Genomic DNA, 25506 nt, shown 5'->3' with positions numbered 1-25506 from the left:
ATCGACATGTTATATTGAGCATGGTTTGTAACATTGACAAGAACTCGATCTCCTTCTTGTACGTATATTGTCGGCCCTGGAAATTTCCCGTTTACGGTGACAATTGGCTTTGCGTGACACAATCTACTTATATTCTGCACTTGAACCTGAGAAATAAAATCTCAGAAGAAAGGCAAGTTAAATAAAACTGATCGATTTAGATTCAAGATCCTCGTCTATATCCTTGTCTATATATGTTACATCTACAGCAATTGAATCTATGTAATAACTTATAACTCACATCAAACTGATATCTTTTTATTGCAGCTTCTGCAGAAAATGAGATTAATCCTAAACAACAGGCAACGAAGAGAAATGTCAGACGATGAATGAACCAAACCAAGCGGGCCATTGTCTTTTGGCAATGGCTTTTTTTCTTTTTTTCCCGAGGTAATGCAAGTATGAATAATAATGAATGATTTGAAACGTGAACAATGCCAAGTATTTATACCATTTAGAAAGCTGCGCTGATTTGAAGGTTTGTGAGAACAAGTTGGTAGGAATTGTGCAAGAGTCTCCATAGCCAAAGCTTGCAAGCAAAATACGGATAGAGACTACTTGCCTTGCTTTTGACTAACTTGGAGGCTGAGATTTCCAAACGAAAGAGAAATTTTAGACTTGATGTTCACTTGAACTTATGTTCAATTCATATATTACAACGTTACAGTGTTATACAAAGAACTTGCATTTGAGAAGTACGTAAGTTCAACTCATGACTTGTTTAGAACTTATTTGATAACATTTTTTTGTCTTTTGTGGAAAAATATAACTAGATTATGAACATTGTTTGTTCATTATTTCTCATTTTGTGATGTAAAAATTGAAAATGAGTTTTTTTTTTAGGTGTCAATGGAATTGTTACTTGCTTATAAATGGAAGAACAACATGAAGAACAAACTAAAACCTTTTTAGTATTGTCTTATATTTAAAAGAAAAAGAAGAGAAAAGAAAATTAAGTAATTTTTTTAATAGAGAACAAGATAAAAGAATAGATTTGCATTTTGTTATTGATGAGAAAACGAGGGGTTGTTTTCTCCCCTTAAAAAGATAAGAAGTAAAGAAAAATGAAAGTGGATGGATTTTTTGTTCTTTCTAATATATAGAGTGGGAGATTTGAATCTTTTAACTCGAATCATGTATCTAAAACAATCAAGATAAACGCAGAATAGTAAATAAAATTACAGCTAAATAAATTAGTATTGTCATTGACAATTTTATCCATTGTTTATGATTGATGCAATTACTTGTTCATAGTATTACAATGAAGAAGAATTTTGAATCTTATCATAAACTTGAATTAAGTTCATAATGTAAAATTTTTTTAAAAAATGTAAAAGGGTTAGTTTCACTCCTCTCCTCTCCTCTCCTCTCCTCTCATTTATATATATATAAACCTATATTAAAAGGTTGATTAATCATAATTCATAGGGATTGTAAGGTAGGGTCCACTGTTTAATGTTTGGACTGAAAGTTAAGGGTTGAAAAAGAGGAAATTAGTTAGAGAGAGGAGCATTTACTTTAAAGCTTCTTTTCCCCTTTTCCCCTGAATTCATGGCTACATTGCTTATAGAGGGCCTCACTTTGTTTCCTTAAGCTTCTTGGTAACCATTGGACCTTTGCTTTTTACCATTTTCTAAATTTCAATGTTCCTATGGAGTTGTAGACAAAAGAACTATAATTTTTTTTTTTTGTTTAAAATAATATTTCGATCTTTTACCTTGAGTTTCATTTTATTTTAGTCTATGTATTTTTATTTGTCAAAATTTACACCGTATAATTTTAACCGATCTTAAAATTAATCATTATGGTTACTTTAAAGTTGATTTTTATTAAATTTGGTAAAATAATAATAATAATTTTTATTCAAGGAAATAATCTACTATCTCAAAATTTATAAAATGATAACCATAAAATATAAGATTAAAATAAGACTTATCAAAAGCACATAACTAATATTTTAACCTTCATTTTTTACATTAAAGTGAACTTAGCTCAACAATGATTGACATGCATTCCCTCCCATTTAATGTTAAATCTCTATCTCCATAATCGTTGGATTAAGAAAAGTTAGAACAAAAGGAGATAATACTAATAACATAATAATATTTAAGGTTATTCAAGGGGCTTATAGCCAAAAAACACTAGAGTAATTGTCAAACTATCTAATATAGGTCAACTCATACATTACTAATACAACCCTCTTGGGCTTATGCTAGATTCGTCTCTGACTCATTGATAATGGACAAATAACAACTTTTTCTAAAGTTAGTGATCTAAGTTTAGTTGGTAACGAGTTAGTTTTAATTTTTAGTTTTTGAGAATAACAAAACATGAAAATCTATGGTTGGAAGTAATGTTTATAAATTTGATTTTTAAAAAATAAAAAACTGAAAACTAAGGCCCTAGTCGATAACTATTTAAGCGTTTGGCAACCACTTCATTTTTTTGTTTTTGGTTTTTGAAAATTAAACTTATTTTCTTTCAATTTCATACGATGTTTTGCGTCTCTATCGAGTATAAAAATTGAATTCTTAGCCAAATTTCAAAAATAAAATCTACTTTTTGTTTTTCAAATTTGTTTAGTTTTGAAAACATTAGTAAAATGTATACAACAAAGCAAAAAAAATTAGAGGTGAAAAGAATGTTTATAGGCTAAACTTTTCAAAAACAAAAAAAGTTAAAAATGGTTATTAAATGGGGTCTAATTTTTTGTTTTTTTTTTTAAAAAAAAAATAGACATTATAAACATCACTTCCATCTATTAGTTCCTATGTTTGGTTGTTTAACGTGTTAGGAATGGTTTTCAAAATCACTGTCAAAATTTGAAAAGTAAAAAAAAAAAAAGAAAAAAAAAAGTAGTTTTCAAAAACTTGTTTTTGTTTTTGTAAATTGGTTAAGAATTCAGTTACATAGGAAATTTGAAAACTATGATTAAGAAATGGTGAGAAAATAAGTATTATTTTCAAAAATCAAATGGTTACCAAACATGGTTTAAACTTTCAAATTTATCTAAGGGGTTTTCGGATGTCATTGAGTCTATAAACTTTTAATTTTGTATCTAATAAATTCTTGACTTTTAAATTTTATGTTCAATATATGCCAACTTTTTTAAAATTTTTAAAGTTCACAAATTTATTAGATACCACTTTTGTGTTTAACTTTCAATTCTTGACTTTTAAATTTTATGTTCAATATATGCCAACTTTTTTAAAATTTTTAAAGTTCACAAATTTATTAGATACCACTTTTGTGTTTAACTTTCAATTCTATAGGATTTGTGAATTTTAAAAAGGTCAAAAAAAAGAAAAATGAGAGCTAACCTTTTAATAACTAAAATTTTAGTGATGTATTATACATTTTTAGAGTTTAAAACCTATGCACAAAAATCAAGATTCAAAATCTATATAAACACTTTTAAAAGTTGTTGAAACAAGCATAACTCAATTAACATATAAATATGTTAGCGATTAAGAAGTCTATGGTTTGAATCCATCTACCTCTCTATTGTACTTAAAAAAACACTTTCAAAAGTTTAAAGGAAAAAGAATCAATCTTTAAAAATTTAAAGACCAACAACTTGAATAGCTCAACTTTCTAAGATATTGTATCTAAATAAAAAGTCTAAGAAATATAACACTGAATCATATTACAAAAGTTCCCGAAAAAATTCATTTATCATCCCTATGTTTTTGGTTTAATTTCTATTTGATCTCTAAGTTTCAAACCGTTACACAATAGTTCTTAAGTTTAGAGTTTGGTTTCAATTTAGTCTCTAGGTTTCAAAATGTTACAATTTTGATCTTGAGATTTGAGATTTGAGCTTTGTTTTAATTTAGTTCATAGATTTCAAAATTCACACTGTTAATTTCGACTTTTCACTAAATATCCATTTTGTCTTAATTTTTAATCTCTATTAATTAACTTAAAATAAATAAAAATTAAGTTTCATTATTTTTCATTACTATTAATATTTTACTTCACAATCATTTTAAATTAATTAATAGACATTAACGTTAATAACTTAAAATTAGTATTTAATAAAAAAATCAAAGATAAAAGTGTAAAATCTTAAAACCTGAAGTCAGAATTGAAACAAAACTCAAATTTCAAGAGTATAAGTGTAACATTTTAAAACTAATTGAAATCAAACTAAAAACTTAAGAAGTAATTGAATGTTCCAACTTCAAATAGGTGGAGTGAGTTATTACAGGGACTCCATGTTTAGGACTCAAATTATAATAGTTAGTAGTTGCAACTATTATAAACTATAATTAACTATACTATTGCTATTTCAAATCTCTCTATTATCGTGTTACTTTGTTACAAGGTTTGCTATATCCTACTTATCTTCTTTTTTTCTTTTTCCTATAATATTTACTATTTCTTTCTCAAAGTAAAATAATATGCATTCAAAACACATACTATTATAACCTATAAACTATTAGATAACATTCAATAGTATATAAACTATTAGACTGTAATAACTAATTCGACGTTCTAAACTTCTCTCGAAATGTCGGAATTAAATAGAAACTATACCTAAAATTTAAGAAAAAAATGTAACTTTTTGAAAAGTTATAGATAAACGATAAGACAGACATAATATAAAAAGAATAGAGAAATTATTTTAAATGATAAAACTGTCGAAAATATTTACAAACAATAACAAAATATCATAATTTTTGACAGATAGTTATTTATAAATGTTTTAATTCATTTTTATATATTCGAAACAAACACATTAATTACTTGATAATTAGATGGGTGGGCAATCTCGGTACCAAAAGATTCGGACAATAATTCAACGGTTGTGATTTGACGTTCAAATCTCCCCGATGTGGATAGAATGGATGCCAGCTCAGGAAAATAAAATAAAATAAAAAATATATATATAAATATAGGATGAGACGATAGTTAAATAAACTACGTGTTATCTCACACAGTCACACGTGCCACTAAAAGTGTGCCTTTTTGGTGAACTCTCAGCGATGAGCCACTAGGTTCGCTTCTCTACTCCTTATTTCCACTTTAATTACAACTATTTTCTAAAATCAAACCACGACATGAATATTATAAATTTTTTTTATGTATTTTTAAATACAGAAAAATAAATTAATTTATTTATGAAGCTAGTAAAATGTTATTATCTATCAATAATAGATATCGATAGAAACATCTATTCGTAACTATCACTAATCTTGATAGATGTCTATCAGTGTTTATCATTGATAGATGCCTATCAGTGTTTATCATTGATAGACAATGATATTTTACTATATTTGAAAATATTTTCAACATTTTTGTCGTTTTAAATAATTATCCCATATATTAAATTTTTTTTAAAAAAAAATAGAGATTTATTCGATACAAATTTGAAAGTTATATACTTCTATTACACTTTGAAAGTTTTAGAATTAAATGGACAAAAACACGAGTTTAAAAAACAAACTCTAGTTTAACATTCTTTAGTGGAAAAAAAATTAGGTCTCATTTGGTAACTATGTGGTTTTTATTTTTTGGTTTTGAAAATTAAGCTTGTAGAAGTGTTCTATCTCCAAATTTCTTTTTTTGTTATCTACTTTTTACCAATAACTTAAAAAACCAAGTCAAAATTTGAAAACCAAAAGAAGCAGCATTTAAAATTTTGTTTTTGTTTTTGAAATTTGGTGAAGAATTTAACTGTACTCAAAAGATATATAAATCATTGTAAAAAATAGAAGGAAATAGACTTACTTTTCAAAAATAAAAAATAAAAAATAAGATAGTTACTAAATGACACCTTAAAGATTTTAATTTTTAACATTAAAAGAAAAAATAGGTGTTATTGGACCTAGACCTATTTTTGTACCTACCGCAATAAAATAAAATAAAATAACTAAACTTGTATTTAAAATTTTTATATTAAAAATTAGACTGACTAAATATTTTTTAAGGTGTAATTTTAAAACATCAAAAAAGTTGTATTTTGGATTTTTTTATTAAGTTAAATTTTTTTTATCATATTGATTGTTCTCATGGTATTAAATTTTCGTTGATATACCAATATTTCTATTAATATTTATAGATTTCTATAAGTTCGACATCTACATGAGAGATAAATCAATTTTCTATTATATTATAGAAAATGTTATGAAAGCAAAAGCACATGAAACTAAAAGCATAACATATACATTAAAGATATGAGCCCAACGGATTCACATTGTCTCCTTAAGACAAATTTGCTCACCCTAGTACCTGAGTTTAGAGAGTAATTGTCTCCTAGGATAGAACATATCACCTTTCTTATGGATATAGCACCCCGTCCACAAGATCAACGAACTAAACTTTGTGGATATACCGAACTTGCACAAATTTATAAAAAGAAAGGAAAGTTTTATGATAGAAAATGCTTATGGAAAAAATTAAGAAAATAAATTGAAGAAATGACATATTTATAGCTTAATTTGTGTCCATTCGAATAGTTGTGTCCTTTCTTCAATTTGGTTATTTATGAAAGGAGGCAACTATTTATCAAAGAATACAACTTATGAAATTGAAAAGATGTAACTGTTGGATTTTATATCCTAAAATTCGTGGTTGGTAAACAATAAAACTAATTTATGAAAATTCAATAAACTGTTATTGACTATATGTATTGCTTATTTTGTTTTAGAAATCCAATAAACTAAAAAGATCCATGACTATTACATGAGTACTTGAACTTTATGTGGAGACATAAAAGTGGAACAGGTTCGAGTAAATAGTCAAAAAGATCTATAGTATATGAATAAGGTTAGATATCTTACTCTAGTAACACTATCGGATGTGGCCCACTCTGTAGTTGTTACAAAGAGTTGTAAAGTGCTACAGACGATGTGATCCTAATTTGTACATGTTATGATATGAAGAGTGAGGGCGTTTTGTGCAATAGGTTTGTACAAGATCGGACCACGAAATCAGTCATTCTTACTTTATAACGTCATTTACTGTTTAAGACTGACTATTTCAAAGCGATGACCTAGGTAACTTGATCTTAATCCTGAACTAACTATGAACTCCTGTTTATTCAGGATTATCCTTAGATTTGCATAAGTGAGGGTTGACTCAATAACGCTGTTCAATAAACCTCCATTTCAGGGGTAAGATCGGATAGATAGCTGGGGACATAGGATGTAAGATGGAACTCACTCCTACCCATTTTCAAGGATATTAGAGAGGTTGTTCCCTTAAGTGCTGACTCCGGGTCTTGAACAAGGGACCCCACCATCTCATTGGCCCGAGAGGGACTCAGTTTGTTGATCGGATCACAAATAAATTATTCATTAGAGAATCAGTGAGACTTAAGGAACAAGAGGTAATCTCGGGGGTAAAATAGACATTTGACCCAACCATTATTACGAACAACCTGTGAAGGGTTAACTTACTAATCGTGGTTATATCGAGTGGACATAATATATCTACAATGAGGGGAGTGCAACTATGGGCTTTGGTGGAGTGATCCATTAGTTAAACGAATGAGGGTTAATTCGGTATAAAGAACAATTAACCTCGGATCATTGGAGCCCATGATCTGTAGGTCTACAAGGTATCCCTACTAGCTCATAAATGGATTATCTATAAAGTAGCGTGATAAGTTATTTTGAAATGTTCAAATTAGAATTAAGGGAATTATTAATTATATGAAACATAATTACGCGTTTAATTTTGGAATTAAACGAAATTGGAGAATCAATTAATATTTAAATATGATTTAAATATTAAATTCATGAATAGGGATTCATGAAGAGGTGGAATTTATGTAAAATTAATTTAATATTAAATTAATTAATCAATTAATTATTATTATTTTTATTAGAAAATTAATTTGTAAAATTAATAAATGTTTTCAGTTTTGAAAAACAAAATTCCACTCACCTACCAAGTAACTCACTTAACATCCACTTGATTTTGCTTCAATCTTCCAGGCATGAGTTGCACCTCATGCAACCTTCTTCTATGCATGATTGTCATGCAATAAATAGAAAAGATGGAAGTGGGAATCAGGCATGCATCAGTTGAATTTTTACAGAAAAATTAGAGTTGAAGAAGGTGTTCTTCAAGTGGGAGCATTAATGAGTTCTTCTCCAAATTTCCTTTATTCAAGCTTATTTTGACTCCCACAACTCAATCTAAAGCTCCAAGAGAATAGTAGGGAAGATCTTGAGGTGGTTCACAACGAGATTTGTAGAAGATTTGCAACTGAATTTGAGATTAAAGAGGATCTAAAAAGATATTACTTGAAACCCTCTTATTATTGTATGAGCATGCTTAATTTATAGCCAAAATTGATGAATTAGAATGTTTATTGATCCTTGTTGCTTCCACTGCATGCTGATATATTCCTATAATAACATTACATGAAGAGTTACATACCATTTATTTCAACATTCCCCCCCATAAATGGTAAGTTGACAAATTAAGATAGAAGGTACAGGAAAATGTTTGGTATTTCCCAATGAAAAACTTGCATCAAGATAAGTAGTAAACACTTTGAACTTTCCCTAATGAACATCAATCGAGTTTACTTAGCTAATTAGTGGACTTGATGCCTTGAATTGTCAGCCGTTCTAGAGTAAGTTAAGACAAATGAAGTCACACAGTTTCTCATTATAACAAAGTTGTTAGGTCTTATGTCTTAAAACTTATGGTTTGTAAACATAAACTCATTCTATAAATCAATGAAGTTGTTATTGAAGTTTGATTCAATGAATTTGTATTGAATATATGAATTGTTTATTTCGTTTTAGAAATAAATCTAATAAACTAAAAGATCCATGAATATTAATTGAGTACTTGAACTTTATTTAAGAGTGAATCAGGTTCGAGTAAATAGTTTAAATGATCTATAGTATATGAATAAGGTTGGGTGCCTTATTCTGGTAACACTATCGAATGCGACCTATTCTGTAGTTGTTACAAGGAGTTGTAAAGTGCTACAGATGAAGTGATCCTAATTCGTACATGTAGTGACATGAGGAGTGGGGGCGTCTTGTGCAATGAGTTTGCGTAAGATCGGACCAAGAAATAAGTCACTCTTACTTTATAACATTGTTTACTGTTTAATACTGACTATTTCAAAACGATGACCTAGGTAACTTAACCTGAATCCTGAGCTAACTATGAACTTCTGTTTCTTCGGGATTATCCTTAAATTTGCATAGGTGAGGGTTGGCTCAACAGTGTTGGCTCAATAAGCCTTCCATTTCAAGGGTAAGACCGGGTAGATAGCTGGGGACATAGGATGCAAGATGGAATTGACTCCTACCCGCTTTGAGGGATAGTAGAGAGTTCAATTCCCTTAAGTGCTGACTTCGGGTCTTGAACAAGGGCCCCCACCCTCTCATTGGCTCGAGAGGGACTCGGTTTGATGATCGGATCACAAACCAATTGTTCATTGAAAGATCAATGGACTTAAGGAATAAGAGGTAATCTCGGGGGTAAAATAACCATTTGACCCATCCATTATTACGAACAACCTGTGAAGTGTTAATCTACTAATCATGGTTATATCTAGTGGATAACAGTGAGGGGAGTGCAACTCTGGGCTTTAGTACTTTGGAGTGACCTAGTAGTTAACAAATAGGGATTAATTGGTGTAAAGAGTTTAACCAATTAATTTATGTCTTTGGAGTCCATGATCTATAGGTCCACTAAGTCCCCTACTAGCTCCACAAAATGATTAACCTTAGAGTATGGGATAAGTTGATTTTTAAAACGATCAAATTAAGAATTAAGGAATTAGTATTATCTGCTATATAATTACACATTTAATTTTGGAATTAAACGAAATTGAAGAATGGTTAATTTTAAATATATTAATATTAAATTTAATAAATCATGAATATGGTTTCAAGAAGGTGGAATGGTATTAAATCAATTTAATATTTGATATTAATTATAGAATTAATCAAATTGTTTAATTAATTATTAATTATTAATTTTATTAGAAAAATTAATTTTGAATTAATTTTTGTAAAATTAATAAAATTTTAGTTGTTTCTTTTGAATTAAAAACTGAAAATCTTTTTTAATTTTGAAAATAGCTTTCAAAATAAAAAAGGAAAAGAAAAATGAAAAACCAAAAGTGGGTTTTTTCCACTTTTGGATCCAAGCACCTTACTCATATTTTTACTTCAATTCAAACTCAATAATGAAGGTGGAGCTGGAATTCATGTATAAGGTTTGTTGCTTGAATGTCATGCAGTATAAACTTCAGTTCTAAGTGGAAATCGAGATGCATAAGGTTGCAATTTTGCTGAGAATTTGTGTTTGAAGAAGTGTTCTTCACACTATGTAAAACCAGTAATATCATCTCCAATTCCCTTTGTTTCAAGCTTGTTTTGAGTCCCACAACTCAATCTAAGGCTTCAAGAGAATAGCAGGGAATACCTTGTGGTGGTTCACAACCAAAGAAAAAGGAGATTGCAGCTGAAGATCGTGATTCAAGATGTACTTCAAAGATTAGTGTTGAAACTCTGGTTTTAATTTATGAGCATGTTGAATTTGAATCCAAAATTAAAGAATTAGAATGCTCAATGATCTTGTTTTCTTCCGATGTTTTCTTCCTTAATCCAACAAAGTTTGTTCTCATCGTTGTGTTCATTTTGGCCTTGAACTCCGCCTGGTCTCATGAGTGTTTTAGAGAATTCACCTTAAAATTCTCATAGAAGCAGCCCTTTCACACTCAGATAGGTGATTCCTATAAAAAAACATCGTATATGCTATTTTCATAAATAATTATTCAAAAACTTATAGGAATTATTAAAAGCACAATGCTTACCCTAAAACCACACTTGCATTGTCTCATCATCCTTAGAATGGATAAGAGAAAATTCAACGCAGTGCTCACTAAGTTATCTAGAGGTCAGTTTGCCCATTGAACCTAGATCTTGGGATCTCCAGTCAACTAGGTCGGGTTGTTATGAAGCACAGATACTTCATGTGAGACAAAGAATCAGTATTAGACACGTATCGAATACTGAAACTTTCAGATACTTCCCAGATACGTATCTGACACTCGATTTGACGTAATTTCTATTCGTACTTTTTTAAGAAAAAAAGACAGAAAAAATACAAGTAACTCATTTAATCTTTCCTAATCTAAAATTAGGCAACCTATTTAAAAAGCTCACTACTTGAGTTCGAAACTAAAAGAAAAAAAATTAACGGACCAAACCTCAGACTAGAATCACCTAGTCTCAATCTTCACATTTGAGTCCCCACAAAGTTCACCAAAATATAAACCATTTGAATATCTTCAACAATAAGTTCTTCGTTTATCTTCATACTTCTTTCTCTAATATTCTTTTTCTTTCTTTTTTGCAATATGAGTCACTTTTCTATTGCATTTTAATTATACTTCAACATCTTAGATGTTGTTTTTTTTTGTATTGTATTTCATTGTTTATATTCTATTTTGTGCTATTGTTATTAACTTGTATGCTAAATTTATCTATATCTTAGATTTTTTTAGAGAAAAAAATGTATCTTCCACATATTAGTATCCTCGTTTTTTTAGAAATATATATATTAAAAAATATATATAAAAAATGACGCATCATTAGACGTATCCGTATCTTAGTTTTTTAGAATTTGGTAGTTTTTTAGAATTTGGTGAATCGCCGTATCCGATTGTATCCGTATCTTGTAGCCGTATATGTGTCTGTACTTCATAATCGGGTTGCCTCTCTGGTTAACTTTTTAAAATTAAAGGCTTTAATTCCATTCTCCTTTATAAACTTTCCTCCAACTCTTTAGTTAGACCTTTTACAAGCGAATCTGCAATATTATCTTTTGACCTTACAAAGTCAATTGAGACAATTTCACTATAAAGTAGTTGTCTAATTGCATTAAGTCTTCATCATATATGTCAAGACTTATTATTATTTACTAAAAAGGTATAGGTTGTATTCACACTTTAGGAATACTATACAAACATTTTGTAGCCAACTCAAACATGTCTCAACCTCTTTATAAATTATTATTCAATATTCTAAATCTTGGATTATCAATGTAGGAATATCACTTTTTCCAAATACTCCACAATAACATAAGACTTTAAGAAGGTTTCAACCTTTCCTTAATTCACAAGGACTTTCCTATATTTTGATATATGGAATTCCACATAAAACATAATAAATCTTCAACTATGGAGTGACACATTCACAAAATGTGTCTTATCCCAATTTTGGAATCAATCATTTTATATATCAGAAAATTTCTGATTATAAATTTCGTTGCTATGACATCTTCTGTCTTATATATATTATTTTTTCTCCAATGATTTTCATAGTTTTTTTTCCAAATCCACCACTACACACATTATATAGTGCGTTATCTAGTCCACTCAAAATGTGGCTCTTACATAAATATTTTGCATATATTTCTATGCCTCAAGTGCAAGACATTTTTCTTTGATGGTTTCTCCCTCAAACATTATAATAGTATGTTCTTTCAAAAATCTTGACAAAGTCAAAGCACTTGTCATCATTTGGAATTATTGCCATTAAATTTCTCCATGCTTTCCACAAAAAATGGTGCAAGATTTTGTATCGTTGATTACATTTACGTGAAGGATCGCCAAATAATTGTAAACCAAGGTAAATAACTTTACCGAACAAGTTCTCACAAAAGAAAACTTGAGACATTATTCATTATGTTTGAAACGTAAAAATACGAGAGAAAATTATGTTTGATACCTATTATACATAATAGTAATAATGGATCGAAATAAGTCAATTAAAAAAATTGAAATACTGCAATACTCATGGCTAAATCACTGTAGTCATACATATAACTAATATATACATATCATCCTAAATTTTTTTTATGCACAATAAAACTTACAAAATAAAATGGTTATATCCAACAAAATTCGTTTCTTCACAAAAAAAAAAAAAAAGAAAAAAAAAAAGAGAACAACTCAAATCCATCACTTGAAAGAGGTAAAAAGTCTCATTTGATTACCAACAAAATTCAAATCCGCATGACCATTAACCAAGACATTTTTCTCTATAGCGAAGTGATTATAGGTACTAAAAGTTGATGAAACTACACAAAACTCATGCAGGCACATTTTCACAACTTTCAGTATGAATAGCCATAATATGAAAGTTTTTTTTTTTAAATAAAAAAATATACATATATATAATACAACAATTTCAATATCCTTCCAAACTGGAAAATTACTCAATTTGAAAACATACCGAACAACATCTTTTGAATTCATAGAAGATGTATAAATAATTCTAAAATAGAACACATTAAACCAACGGAACAACGCACATTTTTCTTTTTAGTGCCAAAGTCTATGCCACTAACGCACAATTTTTTTTCCACTAATCTTAGAAAACATATATATGTAACAAACAATTATTTATATATATTATATATAAATAAATGGAATTCATTTCCATAACACAATCAATCCAAAGAAGAGATTTCATTTTTTTTTTAAAAAAAATGTTAAACCGAAACAAAGAGGAAAAAAATCACAATATATAGTTCAATTATTCAATTTTACAGAAAAAGAAAATATCTTGAAGTCACCCACATTTTCAAATTGTCCATATTAACAAAATAAAAACCAGCTCATAGATGCACTGAGGAAAAAAAAATACCATATAAAATAGTGAAGATTACAAGATTAATATTCTTAATTCCATTTTTATCTGTAAAAAAAAAAATTGCACCAACTGGATGCATAACAGAAGCAAAATTAGATATACAAAAGGCCCGAAGGATTAAAAAAAATAGATACATTAAATTTCACAAACATTGATACAAATGCACGAAAAAAAAGTAGGAAATTATATATACAATCAAGATGCACTATATTTGTCTTGAGATTATTATGAAGGTAAAAATACATGAAACTAAAAACAAAATATATACATTAAAGATTTGAGCTCAACAAATTCACGTTGTCTCTTTAAGACAAATTTACTCACCTTAAAGTCTGAGTTTAGAGAGTAATTGTGTCCCAGGATAAAACATATCACATTTCTTATGGATATAGCACTCCGTCCACAAAATCAATGAACTAAACTTTGTGGATATACTGAACTTGCATAAATTTATAAAAAGAGAGGAAAGTTTTAAGATAGAAAATGCTTATGGAAAAAATTAAGAAAACAAACTGAAGAAATGACATATTTATAGACTAATTCGTGGTCATTCGAATAGTCGTGTCCTTTCTTCAATTTGGTTATTTATGAAGGAGGCAACAATTTATCAAAGAATACAACTTATGGGAATTGAAAAGATATAACCCTACAAGAAAAGTTATGTACCATTTATTCCAACAGAAAAATCTATGAAATACAAAAAAAATAAGCATTAAAATGCCACTAATGTAAATGACATGTTAACTTATTTGAAAATCATAAAATGTTTATTTATTAATTTGAATTTATTTTTTGAATTTTTGTTTTTATAACTTTTTCAAAAATATCCATTGAAATCTACATTTTGTTGATATTTCCATCAAAATTTTTGTAAAATTAAGATTTCGATATTTCGACTGACATCGACAATTTAAACCTTATGATTGTTCTTTTATAATATAACTCGGTTCAATCTCTCTTCAAAGAAAAAAAATCGGTTCAAATATATTTTTTTATATTTTTAATCTAATGTATATAACTAGAGTATATAAATTATAGGGTAATTATTTTAAATGATAAAACTACAGAAAATATTTACAAATATAGCAAAATATTACTGTTTATCAGTAATAGACCACGATAAACATCTATCGCTGACACTGATAGATGCTAATAGACTATGATAGATATCTATCACAGTCTATTGCGGCCTATCACAGATGAACAATAACATTTTATTATATTTGTAAATAAGTTGTTTCATTTTTTTTTATTTAAAAACAACCATAAATTATAAGCTCTTAAGTGAATTATATTTTATAAAAAGTACAATTCAACATTTTAATATCTAAGGCATGTTTGAAAATCATTTGATTTTTTATTTTTAGTTTTTGAAAGTTAAATCTATAAACATCTCCTACACCTCTAAATTTCTTGCAATGTTTTTAAAAATAAAATCAAGTTTTGAAACAAAAAAAGAGTAGTTTTTAAGAATATATTTTTGTTTTTGAAATTTGGCTAAAAATTCACCTCTTATACATTAAAAAAATGAAAACCATTGTAGCAAAATTGAGAGGAAATATACTTGATTTTCAAAAAAAAAAAAAAAAAAAAAAAAAATCAAGAATCAAATGATTATTCAAACGAGGTCTAAACTTTTAAGATAGTGATTTTAATTTTATTCTACACCTATTCAAATTCAATTTATTTATATATTATACTCTTTTTCTTAAAAAAATTATCTATTATACAATTAACCACAAACTGTAAACCCCTAAACTTGTTTTACTAGCTAATCATGTTTAAGTCCTCGTAATTATGTATTTAAACTCTTGTAATATGTATTTATGATGTTGTATTAGTAACAATATATAGAAGGCTTAATGAATATGTATGTAAGATTGAATGAGGAAAAATATGCTAAGTATGGAATGTTAAGCTCTCGAGTGAAGTAGAAAGAAGTTAACATTTAGAGATTAATAGAGGATTTTATGCATTGAAGCTATGACACCCCATGCGGCCAGTTTTGTTGAACTATGCGGCCAAAAGTCCACGAAGGGGACATTATGGCTAAGAATAGCTAAGTGGTATGTGAAAGGCCATGGAAAAGGTAAGATGGCTCTTGGATGAAGAGGAATGGTTGTTGCTAGTATGGGGAAGTATGCCACCAACCTCAAATGCAAATGGTGAGGGCTAAGTTGGCAAACGAGGCGATTTTGGACTGATGCATCGAAGGTGTCGATCAGAAGATGCAACAATGAGTAGAAGTATGTGATGACCAGAAAAGGGCTTAACTGGTCGCAAGTCCATGTAGAGATGTCCAAAAGTCTGCGGGATTGGGGCCCCGTTGGGGCTGTGAATCCCCGAATACACGGGGAATGGGGAGGGAGTAGGGAATTTTTTTCCCCGTTTACAATTTGGCCCCGTCCCGTTTCCCGCCCCACCCCGACTTTATATATAAATTATAAATTTTTTAATATTATATATTGTAAACTTTATTAAGATAATTATAAATGTTTTAATTATTTAAGTTCAAGATTTTTATTACTTTAATTCTTTAGATGTTGTAATGTTTAAGATAGGATGCTCTAAATGTTTAATTTTAATTTTTACAAATGATGAGAATTTAACATTTTAATTATATATTTTAAATTGCATGTGATTAATTGTTTTAATTAGTAAAATTGATAATATTTCATTTAAATGAAAATTCCATTGAAAATGTTTAAAGAATTGTAAAAAAAAAATATTTAATTGAAATTAAAAAAAAGTTAGAGAAAAATAAAGGCGGAGAATTTTTCCCCGCAGGGAACCTGATCCCCACGAAATCCTCGCCCCGTTCCCCGCGGGAAAATTCGTGGGGACGGGGAATGGAATAGGGGAGCCTCGTGGACATCTCTAAGTTCATGCCATGGAGTTAAGCTGGAGAGTTTAGCTTTAATCAACCAGTGAGTGGACTAGATGGCAGTCTTAGGAACATTAATTGAGGATTAGGATGCCAAGTGGCATTTAATTAAGTCAGCTGAATCATGTAAGCCCACATATAAATAGAAGTTGAAAAGAAGGGAGTTGTCTTGCCAAAATTTTCATATGCCTAAGAGAAAGTGTTGCTGCCATCTGAAGCTGAGAAGGTGTTGAAAAACTTTTGGGCAAGTTTGAGATAGTTGAGGATTTCCAACCGATCCAAAAGAATTTTATGCTCAAATTCTAAGATAAGAGAGTTAAGATATCTACGAGCGCATTCATTAAAAGGGAATCTAAATTGTTAATGGTTGGAATTAGAACTATGGAATCTAGAAGATTGAAATATGAAATGATATTGTGGATGAATAAGTGGGTAGCTACACATGAAGAACAAGCAAGCAGTTAACCAGTCGATGATATGCATTGATGCATGTAAGCATTAACAAAGTATTCACAGTCGAGGCACGTTGAGTGCGTTGCAGAGTGGATGCTCATTGCATAGGCTAAGATGGGTGTTTTGATGCCTACCGAGCACCATGAGATTACTAGTATGCGATGAAGTTAAGTTTATGCACTAAGCACAAGAGGGAGCTAATTATTCTAACCAAGAGACCTTTCCTTATTTCAGGGCATATGCAGATAGGAGAGACTTACAGACCCTTGGATAAATAGCTTAAGACAATGAGTGACAAGTTTTTATAAATGTTTTCTAATGATCAATTTTGCATCACGTATAATCGATTCAACATGCAGTTTTAAAACCATAATTTCTATGGCAAATGCTTTATTCATCTATTAGACGCATGACCCATGTTTTCAAATAATTGAAATTTCATATGTGAGTTTAGCATGCGATTTCAATAAGTTTATGCCTGTGATTTATACTTAATTTTACAAGGCACTATGCGATGAAATGAAATTTATGAAGTATGGTTAACTCATATGAGTATTTTGTTGTTACATTATATTTTAAATGTTTAAATGTCTTGTATAAACTCTACTCCAATGTTGGTACCAAAGGCATGGTAAGGTACTCAAATTTCAGTTACACTAGGAATCCTTGACACCGAAGGTATGGTAAGGACATCAGGACCCAATCCAACTCTACATGTATGTATGACCCATATTATCAACATTGATGAGATTGAGCAAAAGGGCTCTCTCTCAACAAAGATTATTAGGGATTAAATAAAAGGGTTCTCTTATATGTTCAGATAGAGGAGTAGAGGTGCTTTACAGGAATAATAATGAGCTTCAATTCAGGGTTTAATATATGCTATACTTTTGTGTTTTCAATTTTAGTTCTAAACTCTGGAAGTGATCATGTAAATGTTTTATGGGAAGCCATATCTATGTTATTTATGTTAAAATGTGTTTTATTTTAAATAGTCACTCACTAGGCATTTTAAGCTTATACTTTTAAATGTTTTCTCCCCAAGTAGCGATCGATGTCCCGAAGCTGAGTAAATCCGCCATTCATTCACTATCAAAATTCTTCAGTAATTTGAAGTATTCTCGGAGTAAGAATCTAGGAGGTGTGGGCTCTATTAGATTTGGTAGAGGGAAGGAGGAAAGAATGATCGTATTCAACGACCAAGTAAGTGGGAGAGTTTAGAGTCTATCATATAGACTTATGTTTGATCGTTTAGAAAAGGTGCATGAACGTTTAGTAAAACAGGTCTAATCGCTTAGACGGTCGTTTAGTGAATCTTACTCAGGCGCGCGATCGTTTAGATAGATGCGTGTGTACACGATCGTTTAGGAAAAACACTTTGAGCTGTCATATAGGCTCTCGTGAGCTAAACGATGGGCAGTGTATAACTTGTGAAACAATTATCTGATTCCTTTGAAAAATGAACACATTTTTCATTTTTTCCTTTCAGTTATGAAAACTGAATGCAACCTCCCACTTTCACGCACGGCTATGGAGAAAACCACCAACAATTATCTCATAATTGTTTTAATTATAAATAAATATAATAACTAACTTATCATATTATATTTATAACCTATAGTTTTAATATCACATCATATGCAACATTTAAACCATAGTCATTTTCTCCTTTACTTGATATAAATCATATTTATATCTATTTCCTCCAATTAATGTATCTCATACATCATGTCAATTATATCATATATAATTGAACCAGTTTAATCATATCATATATAATCAAACTCCCTTTTGTCAATTTGAACACTTCAAACTGACCCAAAAATTGATTCTCAACTTGAATCCATTAAGCAACCAAGGGGACCTTATGGACCTGTAGCTTGAAGCTCCAACAGTACGTGAATAGCTGACTAAACTCTCTAGTCACGAGATCCACCATTCGTTAACTGTCGGGTACTCCACTAAAGATCGACAGCTGTTCTTACCACAAATATATTTATGTGTCCATCGGATATAACCAGTCAACAGCACGATAACTGTTCACAGATGCTCGTAGATACAGCTGGGCCAATTTACCATTTTGCCCATGTAGTTATATCTAACTCCTTAAGTACTATTGATCCCTATAATGAATAATACATCATAGTTCTACTATGAGTGGACACCTCCCGGACTATGAGAAGGTGTATAACGCCACATCATTTAAGCTCCGGAATCAAACCTTAAGGGAATAATCTATCTACTTACCCCTGCTTTGGGGAAGAAGTGAATTCCATCTTGTGTAGCTAAGTTCCCAGCTCCCGAATCAGACGAATCCCCAAAATGGTAGGTTTAAGTCGGAAATTTGGCCACTCGCACCTATGCAAATCAAAGGACCGCCCTCAAAGGTAGGAGTTCCCAACTCACTCAGTATTAAGGTCATGTTACCTATGGTCATCCTAGTGAAGTGAAGTCACCGTCATGAACGACGTTATATAACGAGACTATACACTTCGTGGTCCGGTCTTATACAAACTCCTTTGTATAGGACACCCCTGCTCGGATGTCTCCACATGAATGATCATGATCAGACTATCTGTAGCACGTCACAACACTTGTAACTATCTACAAAGCGGACCACATCCGTAGTGTCACCAGGATAAGGTTTCCCTCCTATATCCATATACTACAAACCATTTTGGTTATCACTTAAGGCATGATCCACTTGTATGTCTCCACATACATGCTTAAGTTATAATGACAACCAGGGATCTTAGTTTATTGGTTTGTGGTAAAGCAAATAAAACATCTCACGTTTCATAGGCAATAGTGAAGAAAATATCTCATATTATTACATCACAAGCGTTTGTTCAATATAGGTGTTTACAAACTACAAGACCCAACAAGAGTTTAGGGCATCAACCCGAACACCACTTGTCATATTTTAAACTCTAATTTTGTCTGTACACGTTTTAGGTTTTGAGGTAGAATTTTGGAGTGAAAGATGTATTTATAAATGTTTAATATCTAGATGACTGTAATATAATGGATGTAAATTTTCTGAATAGTAGCACCTGTGTAGTTAAGTGATAGTTGAGAGTATGTATGTAATTACTATAAGATTTTTAACTGCTATCAGGTCCATAGGTGCTAGAAATACAGGTTCACTAGTATAGGTTGGGCAATACTTGCCATAAGAAGGTTGTTAGCTACTTTCTTCACATCCTTTCTCAAGTTAAGAGGATAATTTGAGAGAAGGTGTGACACAAACAATGTTAGCTTTAGTATAGTTTAGCTAGTTAAAAACACGTCTTCAATCATGATATTAAAGGCTTTTAACCCCACCTTCATGAGTTGAATTTCAAAAATTGGTAAGTGTCCATTTAGAAGGACTTATTAAAGTGTTTAAAAAAAGTTTTCAAGTCTATAGAAAGTCATTTCAAACAAGCTAATAAACTATTAGATAGTACAGAGATTAAATTAGACATTCTAAAAGTTGAAACTTGAGTTTGACATTCTTTCTAATTTTGAAAATATTTTATAAAACTATTAAGGTTAAATTACAAATTTAGTCTTTATGGTTTGAAAGGAGTTAAAATCTAATCCTTATAATTTATAGTTAGAATTTAATCTATATTGATAAGACTCATTTAAGTAATCTCTATTCTAAAGGTTAAATTGTAACTTTTAAAACTATAAGAATCAAATTTGTACTAACTATTAATTTCATAAATCGTGTTTTAACGAAGAATGGTATTAATTAAAATCCTTTTGTGTTCGTTACATTTTTTTTTTGAAGTGGTCTCGATTACAAATTTATTAGATTATTGTATATCTAAAAATGATTCTAACGACTTCAATTACCTTAAAGTGATTCATTCTCAAAAAATTTACAATGACGTTATGGAAAATCAACGTAAAAGTGATATTTTAAAAATAAATTTAGCTAAGCTAATTTTTCCAAAGTGGTTTCTTTAGTTGCCAAAGACTATAATTAAAAATTTCAGTCGAAATTTCGAGATTTTGATAAGACTCAAAATTTTGGTAAAGAGATTTTTTTATTTTTCCTAATTTCTTGAAATTTCGATGGAAATGTTGAAATATTGATGGAAATTTTGATTTTTTTTAAACAATTAACTATTCTAGCTCAAGTGAAGTGCAATTAAGGTTTTTTTCTCTTTCACAATAAAAAATCTTCGTTGTCAAGAAATCATATTTTTTCATTCAAATATTTTCTATTAAATTTTCACATAATTCTACCTCAAACTTGAACTTATGTGAGTTATCTAATATTCCTCTCATTTTTTTCTCAAGCTCCATCTATTTACTTGTAGATTTTTCTTTTTCTTCTTTCTTTTACATTATGTTGTTATCAATTTTTCTATTAGTATTATGTTAAGTTAGTTTAATGCTATGATTTTTCATTTTTGTATCCACTTCGTTTAATAATAAACAATTTATCGTTATTTTATATGCAAATATTTCATGTCATTTAATTAATCTCCAATTTTAATATTGTTTTTCATTTTGTTTAAATTTCTACCCTCTATCAACATTTACAGAGATATTTTACAATATACATCTAAATGTTATCTTATTTTATAGAAATGATCGATTAAAAAAGGTCAATTGTAATCTAATTCAACTACAACCAAAGTTTCATTAACTAATTACAATAATTTTTATGAAACATTATGAAATTTTATATAAATATTTTCATAAATCGAGATCTCGATATTTTTATCCAACCCTGCCTCCTTGGTAAGGTTTTAAAGAAAAATTGGATTTTTAAAACCTAAGTTAATCCAAATTGAACCGATAAATAAAATCACAAGAACGGAAAATTCTTGGAAAAAACACACACGACGAAAGAAATATTTTCCTACCATTTTTTTAAAATTGAAAATAGTAAAATAATTTTAAAACTTAATTTATAAAACATGAATAAATATTTATTCCTAAATCCGCATCCTCCATATAAAATAAATATTTATTTTGATTTTAAAGCTATAATCCAACCAAGAATGCAACGGGGATAAAAAATCAACAATAAAATAAAAATTTAATGGATATTGGAAAATGCGAAAAAGATACAAACTGAAATTTAATATTAAATATGAAAAAAAAAAAAAAGAATTAAAGAAGAAATTGGCTGGATCCGTTTAAGCTCGCTGGGCCATGTCTTCTGAATTGAAGCTCTCAGCCTCTGGTGGTGGCCAAGCACTCCTTTGCTTCGCTGTTCAACTCTCACCCTCTTCTTCATCCGCTTCTCCGCTTCAGTTTTTCACTTCACGATAGCCATGGTTGAGGGTTTTGAAACGACGACCAGAACGGGATCTGGGGTTTTGATGTAGCCGAATTGATGAGACTTGTTTGAAGATTTCATGTCTGCTCGTGTTTCTCTGACTCGATCCATGTCCTTCTTCTGATCCGGGAATTTGTTTGCTTCCCAACGAGCTCCTGCATCTTTTTTTAGGAGGCATTGTGGACGGGGAGTTCTGAGTTTGAGCTGTTTTGTGTTCCCGATCTGAGTGATCTTTGAACAGGTTGGTTTCTTCTTTGGAATTTTTAGCGGCATTTTCGTAACTGTGAGGTTCTTTTTGTGGAGTTAGTGATAATCTATGTGTGAGATCACTGAATCCGTAGTTTTTCCCGGATCCCTGTTGAGAATTTGTGACCTAGCCTCGAATTTTTGTCTGGAATATGAGGAGAGTAAAGTTTTTCTTTCGAGGTTGCGAAGAGGAAATTGTAATCTGCCCTTGTTTTTATCATGCGCTATGACCAAAGTAATGATGAAATAGCTGTATCAGAATTTGCAAGTTAAGTTGTTTTAAGTAAGCGGAATGAATGGCTGCACTAGTTTAATTTAATAGCTGTAACGTTGGGTCATGAGAACGCACATTTAAGTTTTTCCCACTTTAGTTTGCTTTGTCATTCAACTTTTTCCATTTATATGTTTGATTTAGTTAGGGCGGTCGGTGGGAGGCTTGATTTTGACAGAAAGGGTGCTTGTGATTGCTTATGCTGGAGAAAGATGTCGCTTAAAAGCTTTGTTAGAGAGCTGCGAGAGATGAAAGATGGAATTGGGAGCATTTCTAAGCGAGGAGAAGAAGGAAGTAGGCATTGGCGAAACCGGACAATGTCACATATTGCACCAGATCAAGAACCTTCTCCATTGGAGTTAATTCAGCAAGGTCGATGGGCAAACTTGCCCCCTGAATTACTTTTAGATATCATCCGGAGAGTGGAAGAGAGTGAAACTTCATGGCCTGCTCGAGCTGTAGTTGTTTTTTGTGCTTCAGTTTGTAGGTCTTGGAGGGCCATTACAAAGGAGATTATCAGAACTCCTGAGCAATGTGGAAGGCTCACATTTCCAATCTCATTAAAGCAGGTATTGGGTTTTTATCCTTTTTCCCTCCTTTTGCCGAACTCCTTTCATATTCTGATTCTGATTTTCTTTTTATAATTAAAGCCTGGCCCTCGAGAGTCTCCATTTCAGTGCTTCATCAGAAGGGATAGAGCAACTTCGACCTACCTCCTGTACTTTGGTTTGGTTCCTTGTAAGTCATCTTTTTTCACGTTGAATACCTTGTCGTTGATGAATTTGAAGGGAAAAAAAACCCGAATTACTTGTCCAGCAGTTTTAAATAACCAAGGTTGTATGCAAAGCTGGCAGGGTATTTGCAATCGTCATGCTTTTAGAAATCCATTTTTTTGCTGTTAACAATTCTGTACAATTTTTGTTTGTTATTTAGCCTAACTAGCATTTTTTTCTTTATTTCCCTTGGGCATTTCCTCTTTTAAGATGAACAGCTATTGATGGATGAAAATGGACAATTAATTTGAATTTTTCTGGACGGCATTTTTTTTGACTATGTCTCTTCGTATTATATAGTCATTAATTCCTAGAACGAAAGTCATACTTGATAGACCACTTAATACTTATTCATTCCTTGGTGCAAATAAACTCTTGGAAAGTTATGGAATATGAATGCTTGCTTTGACTCATGACAAGCATTGAATTGGCAGCGGAGGACGAAAAGGATAAATTGTTGTTAGCAGCCAAGAGGGTCAGAAGAGCAGCTGGTACTGACTTTATCATATCTTTAGCAGCTGATGACTTTTCTCGAGCGAGTAGCACCTATGTTGGTAAATTAAGGTGAGTGTTAATAGACTTTCATTCTTTTGTCTTTGTATTCTTCTCATGATAACTTACTTTACAAACATTTATCAGGTCTAATTTCCTGGGTACAAAGTTCTCGATTTATGACAGCCAGCCTCCTTGTGACCCTGCAGCTCGGCAAAATAGCCGGTCAAGCCGTAGATTTCGCTCTAAGCAAGTCTCTCCCAGGGTACCTGCATGTAACTACAGTGTAGGTACAATTTCTTATGAACTTAATGTTCTTCGTACTAGAGGTCCTCGGAGGATGCAGTGCATCATGCAAACAATTCCAGTCTCTTCAATTCAGGAGGGAGGCACTGCCCCAACACCTACATCATTCACATACTCTATCGACGACCATCTTTCTTCCATATTTGATTCTATGAGAAAGGATTCAGCCAAGGACTTTGGCTCAAAGATCCAATCAGAACCAGCAGTTCGGTGCTTGGATGAATCCTTGGTACTTAAAAACAAGGCACCGAGATGGCACGAGCAGCTGCAGTGCTGGTGTCTAAATTTCAGAGGACGTGTGACTGTGGCATCAGTTAAGAACTTCCAACTCGTTGCAGCTGTTGATCAATCTCACAATGTTTCAGTTGAAGAGCAAGAGAAGGTAATTCTTCAGTTTGGAAAAATTGGAAAAGACATCTTCACCATGGATTACCATTATCCGCTCTCTGCGTTCCAAGCCTTTGCAATCTGCTTGAGCAGCTTCGACACGAAGCCAGCCTGCGAATGACATCCTGTCATGAATAGCGGTCATCATCAGAAGGTAAGAAAATGCTTGAGCTTGTGGAAAAAGATACTACACAAGCAGCATTATTGACAGCTGAGAAGATGGCTATGCGATTGATATTGTCACTGAGAGTTGTTAATCTGAGGTTTGACTTGTATTTTGTATCATCACCTTAGCTATAATGCGCATACATTATTCTAAATGTCAATCCGTTGTATTATCTATGTAGATTTCTTCATGGTTACTTCCTCGTATGATGAGACATTCTGATTGGTAATGGTTTAACATTAATGTATGGTGGATTGTCCCTCACCGTCCATACGTTTTGCCTCATGAATCAGAAGTCAAAGATGTGTGGGTTTGACTTCTAGGCGTTGTGGAGTTGGTTAAAGGCGGTTGAGTACTATGGTAATGAAAAAATGTCTTAACTAGGTGACTTTATTTGGGGAATTTGTACGGATAATCTTTATTTAGGGGCTAACTCAAAATTTGGTCTTTTACTGATGTCATCCACATGTAAAAGTATCCATTTGACCTTAAAATGTGCGCGAGGACTTGTTTCTAGCTCCTCACTCTTGCTCCCGCTCCCCGCTCTCGCTCTCGCTCCTCG

The 25506-nt window shown here is 30.9% G+C and overlaps 2 protein-coding genes and 1 long non-coding RNA gene across 4 annotated transcripts in view; 2 read left to right on the top strand and 1 right to left on the bottom strand.

Annotated features, from left to right (window-relative positions):
* The window catches only part of LOC120091684 (laccase-11-like), a 2450-nt gene extending 2026 nt beyond the window's left edge, over positions 1-424 (bottom strand). Inside the window, exons 1-2 of the mRNA XM_039049798.1 lie at positions 281-424; positions 1-146 (exon numbers count right to left, since the gene is read on the bottom strand). The exon at positions 1-146 is cut by the window's left edge and continues 311 nt beyond it. Coding sequence (XP_038905726.1) covers positions 1-146; positions 281-391 — 257 coding nt within the window. The 5' untranslated portion in view covers positions 392-424. The remainder of the gene's footprint in view (positions 147-280) is intronic.
* The window catches only part of LOC120091706, a 1098-nt gene extending 668 nt beyond the window's left edge, over positions 1-430 (top strand). Inside the window, exon 3 of the long non-coding RNA XR_005485816.1 lies at positions 307-430. This is a non-coding gene — a long non-coding RNA (uncharacterized LOC120091706). The remainder of the gene's footprint in view (positions 1-306) is intronic.
* A 21710-nt stretch (positions 431-22140) lies between these two features.
* LOC120087017 (tubby-like F-box protein 5) lies at positions 22141-25208 on the top strand. 2 transcript variants are annotated; one of them, XM_039043871.1, is made up of 5 exons: positions 22141-22544; positions 22969-23389; positions 23471-23558; positions 24028-24157; positions 24233-25208. In XM_039043871.1, the coding sequence occupies exons 2-5, from the start codon at positions 23033-23035 to the stop codon at positions 24897-24899; spliced, it is 1242 nt and encodes a 413-aa protein (XP_038899799.1). In that variant the 5' UTR covers positions 22141-22544; positions 22969-23032; the 3' UTR covers positions 24900-25208. The 2 variants fall into 2 exon arrangements, with proteins under 2 accessions (XP_038899799.1, XP_038899791.1); XM_039043863.1 differs by having other exon boundaries at positions 22142-22544; positions 22965-23389.
* The last annotated feature ends 298 nt before the right edge of the window (positions 25209-25506 follow it).

Source organism: Benincasa hispida, chromosome 1, assembly GCF_009727055.1.
Source record: "Benincasa hispida cultivar B227 chromosome 1, ASM972705v1, whole genome shotgun sequence".
NCBI classification, from domain to species: Eukaryota; Viridiplantae; Streptophyta; class Magnoliopsida; order Cucurbitales; family Cucurbitaceae; genus Benincasa; species Benincasa hispida.
This window is presented reverse-complemented; position numbering and strand designations above follow the sequence as displayed.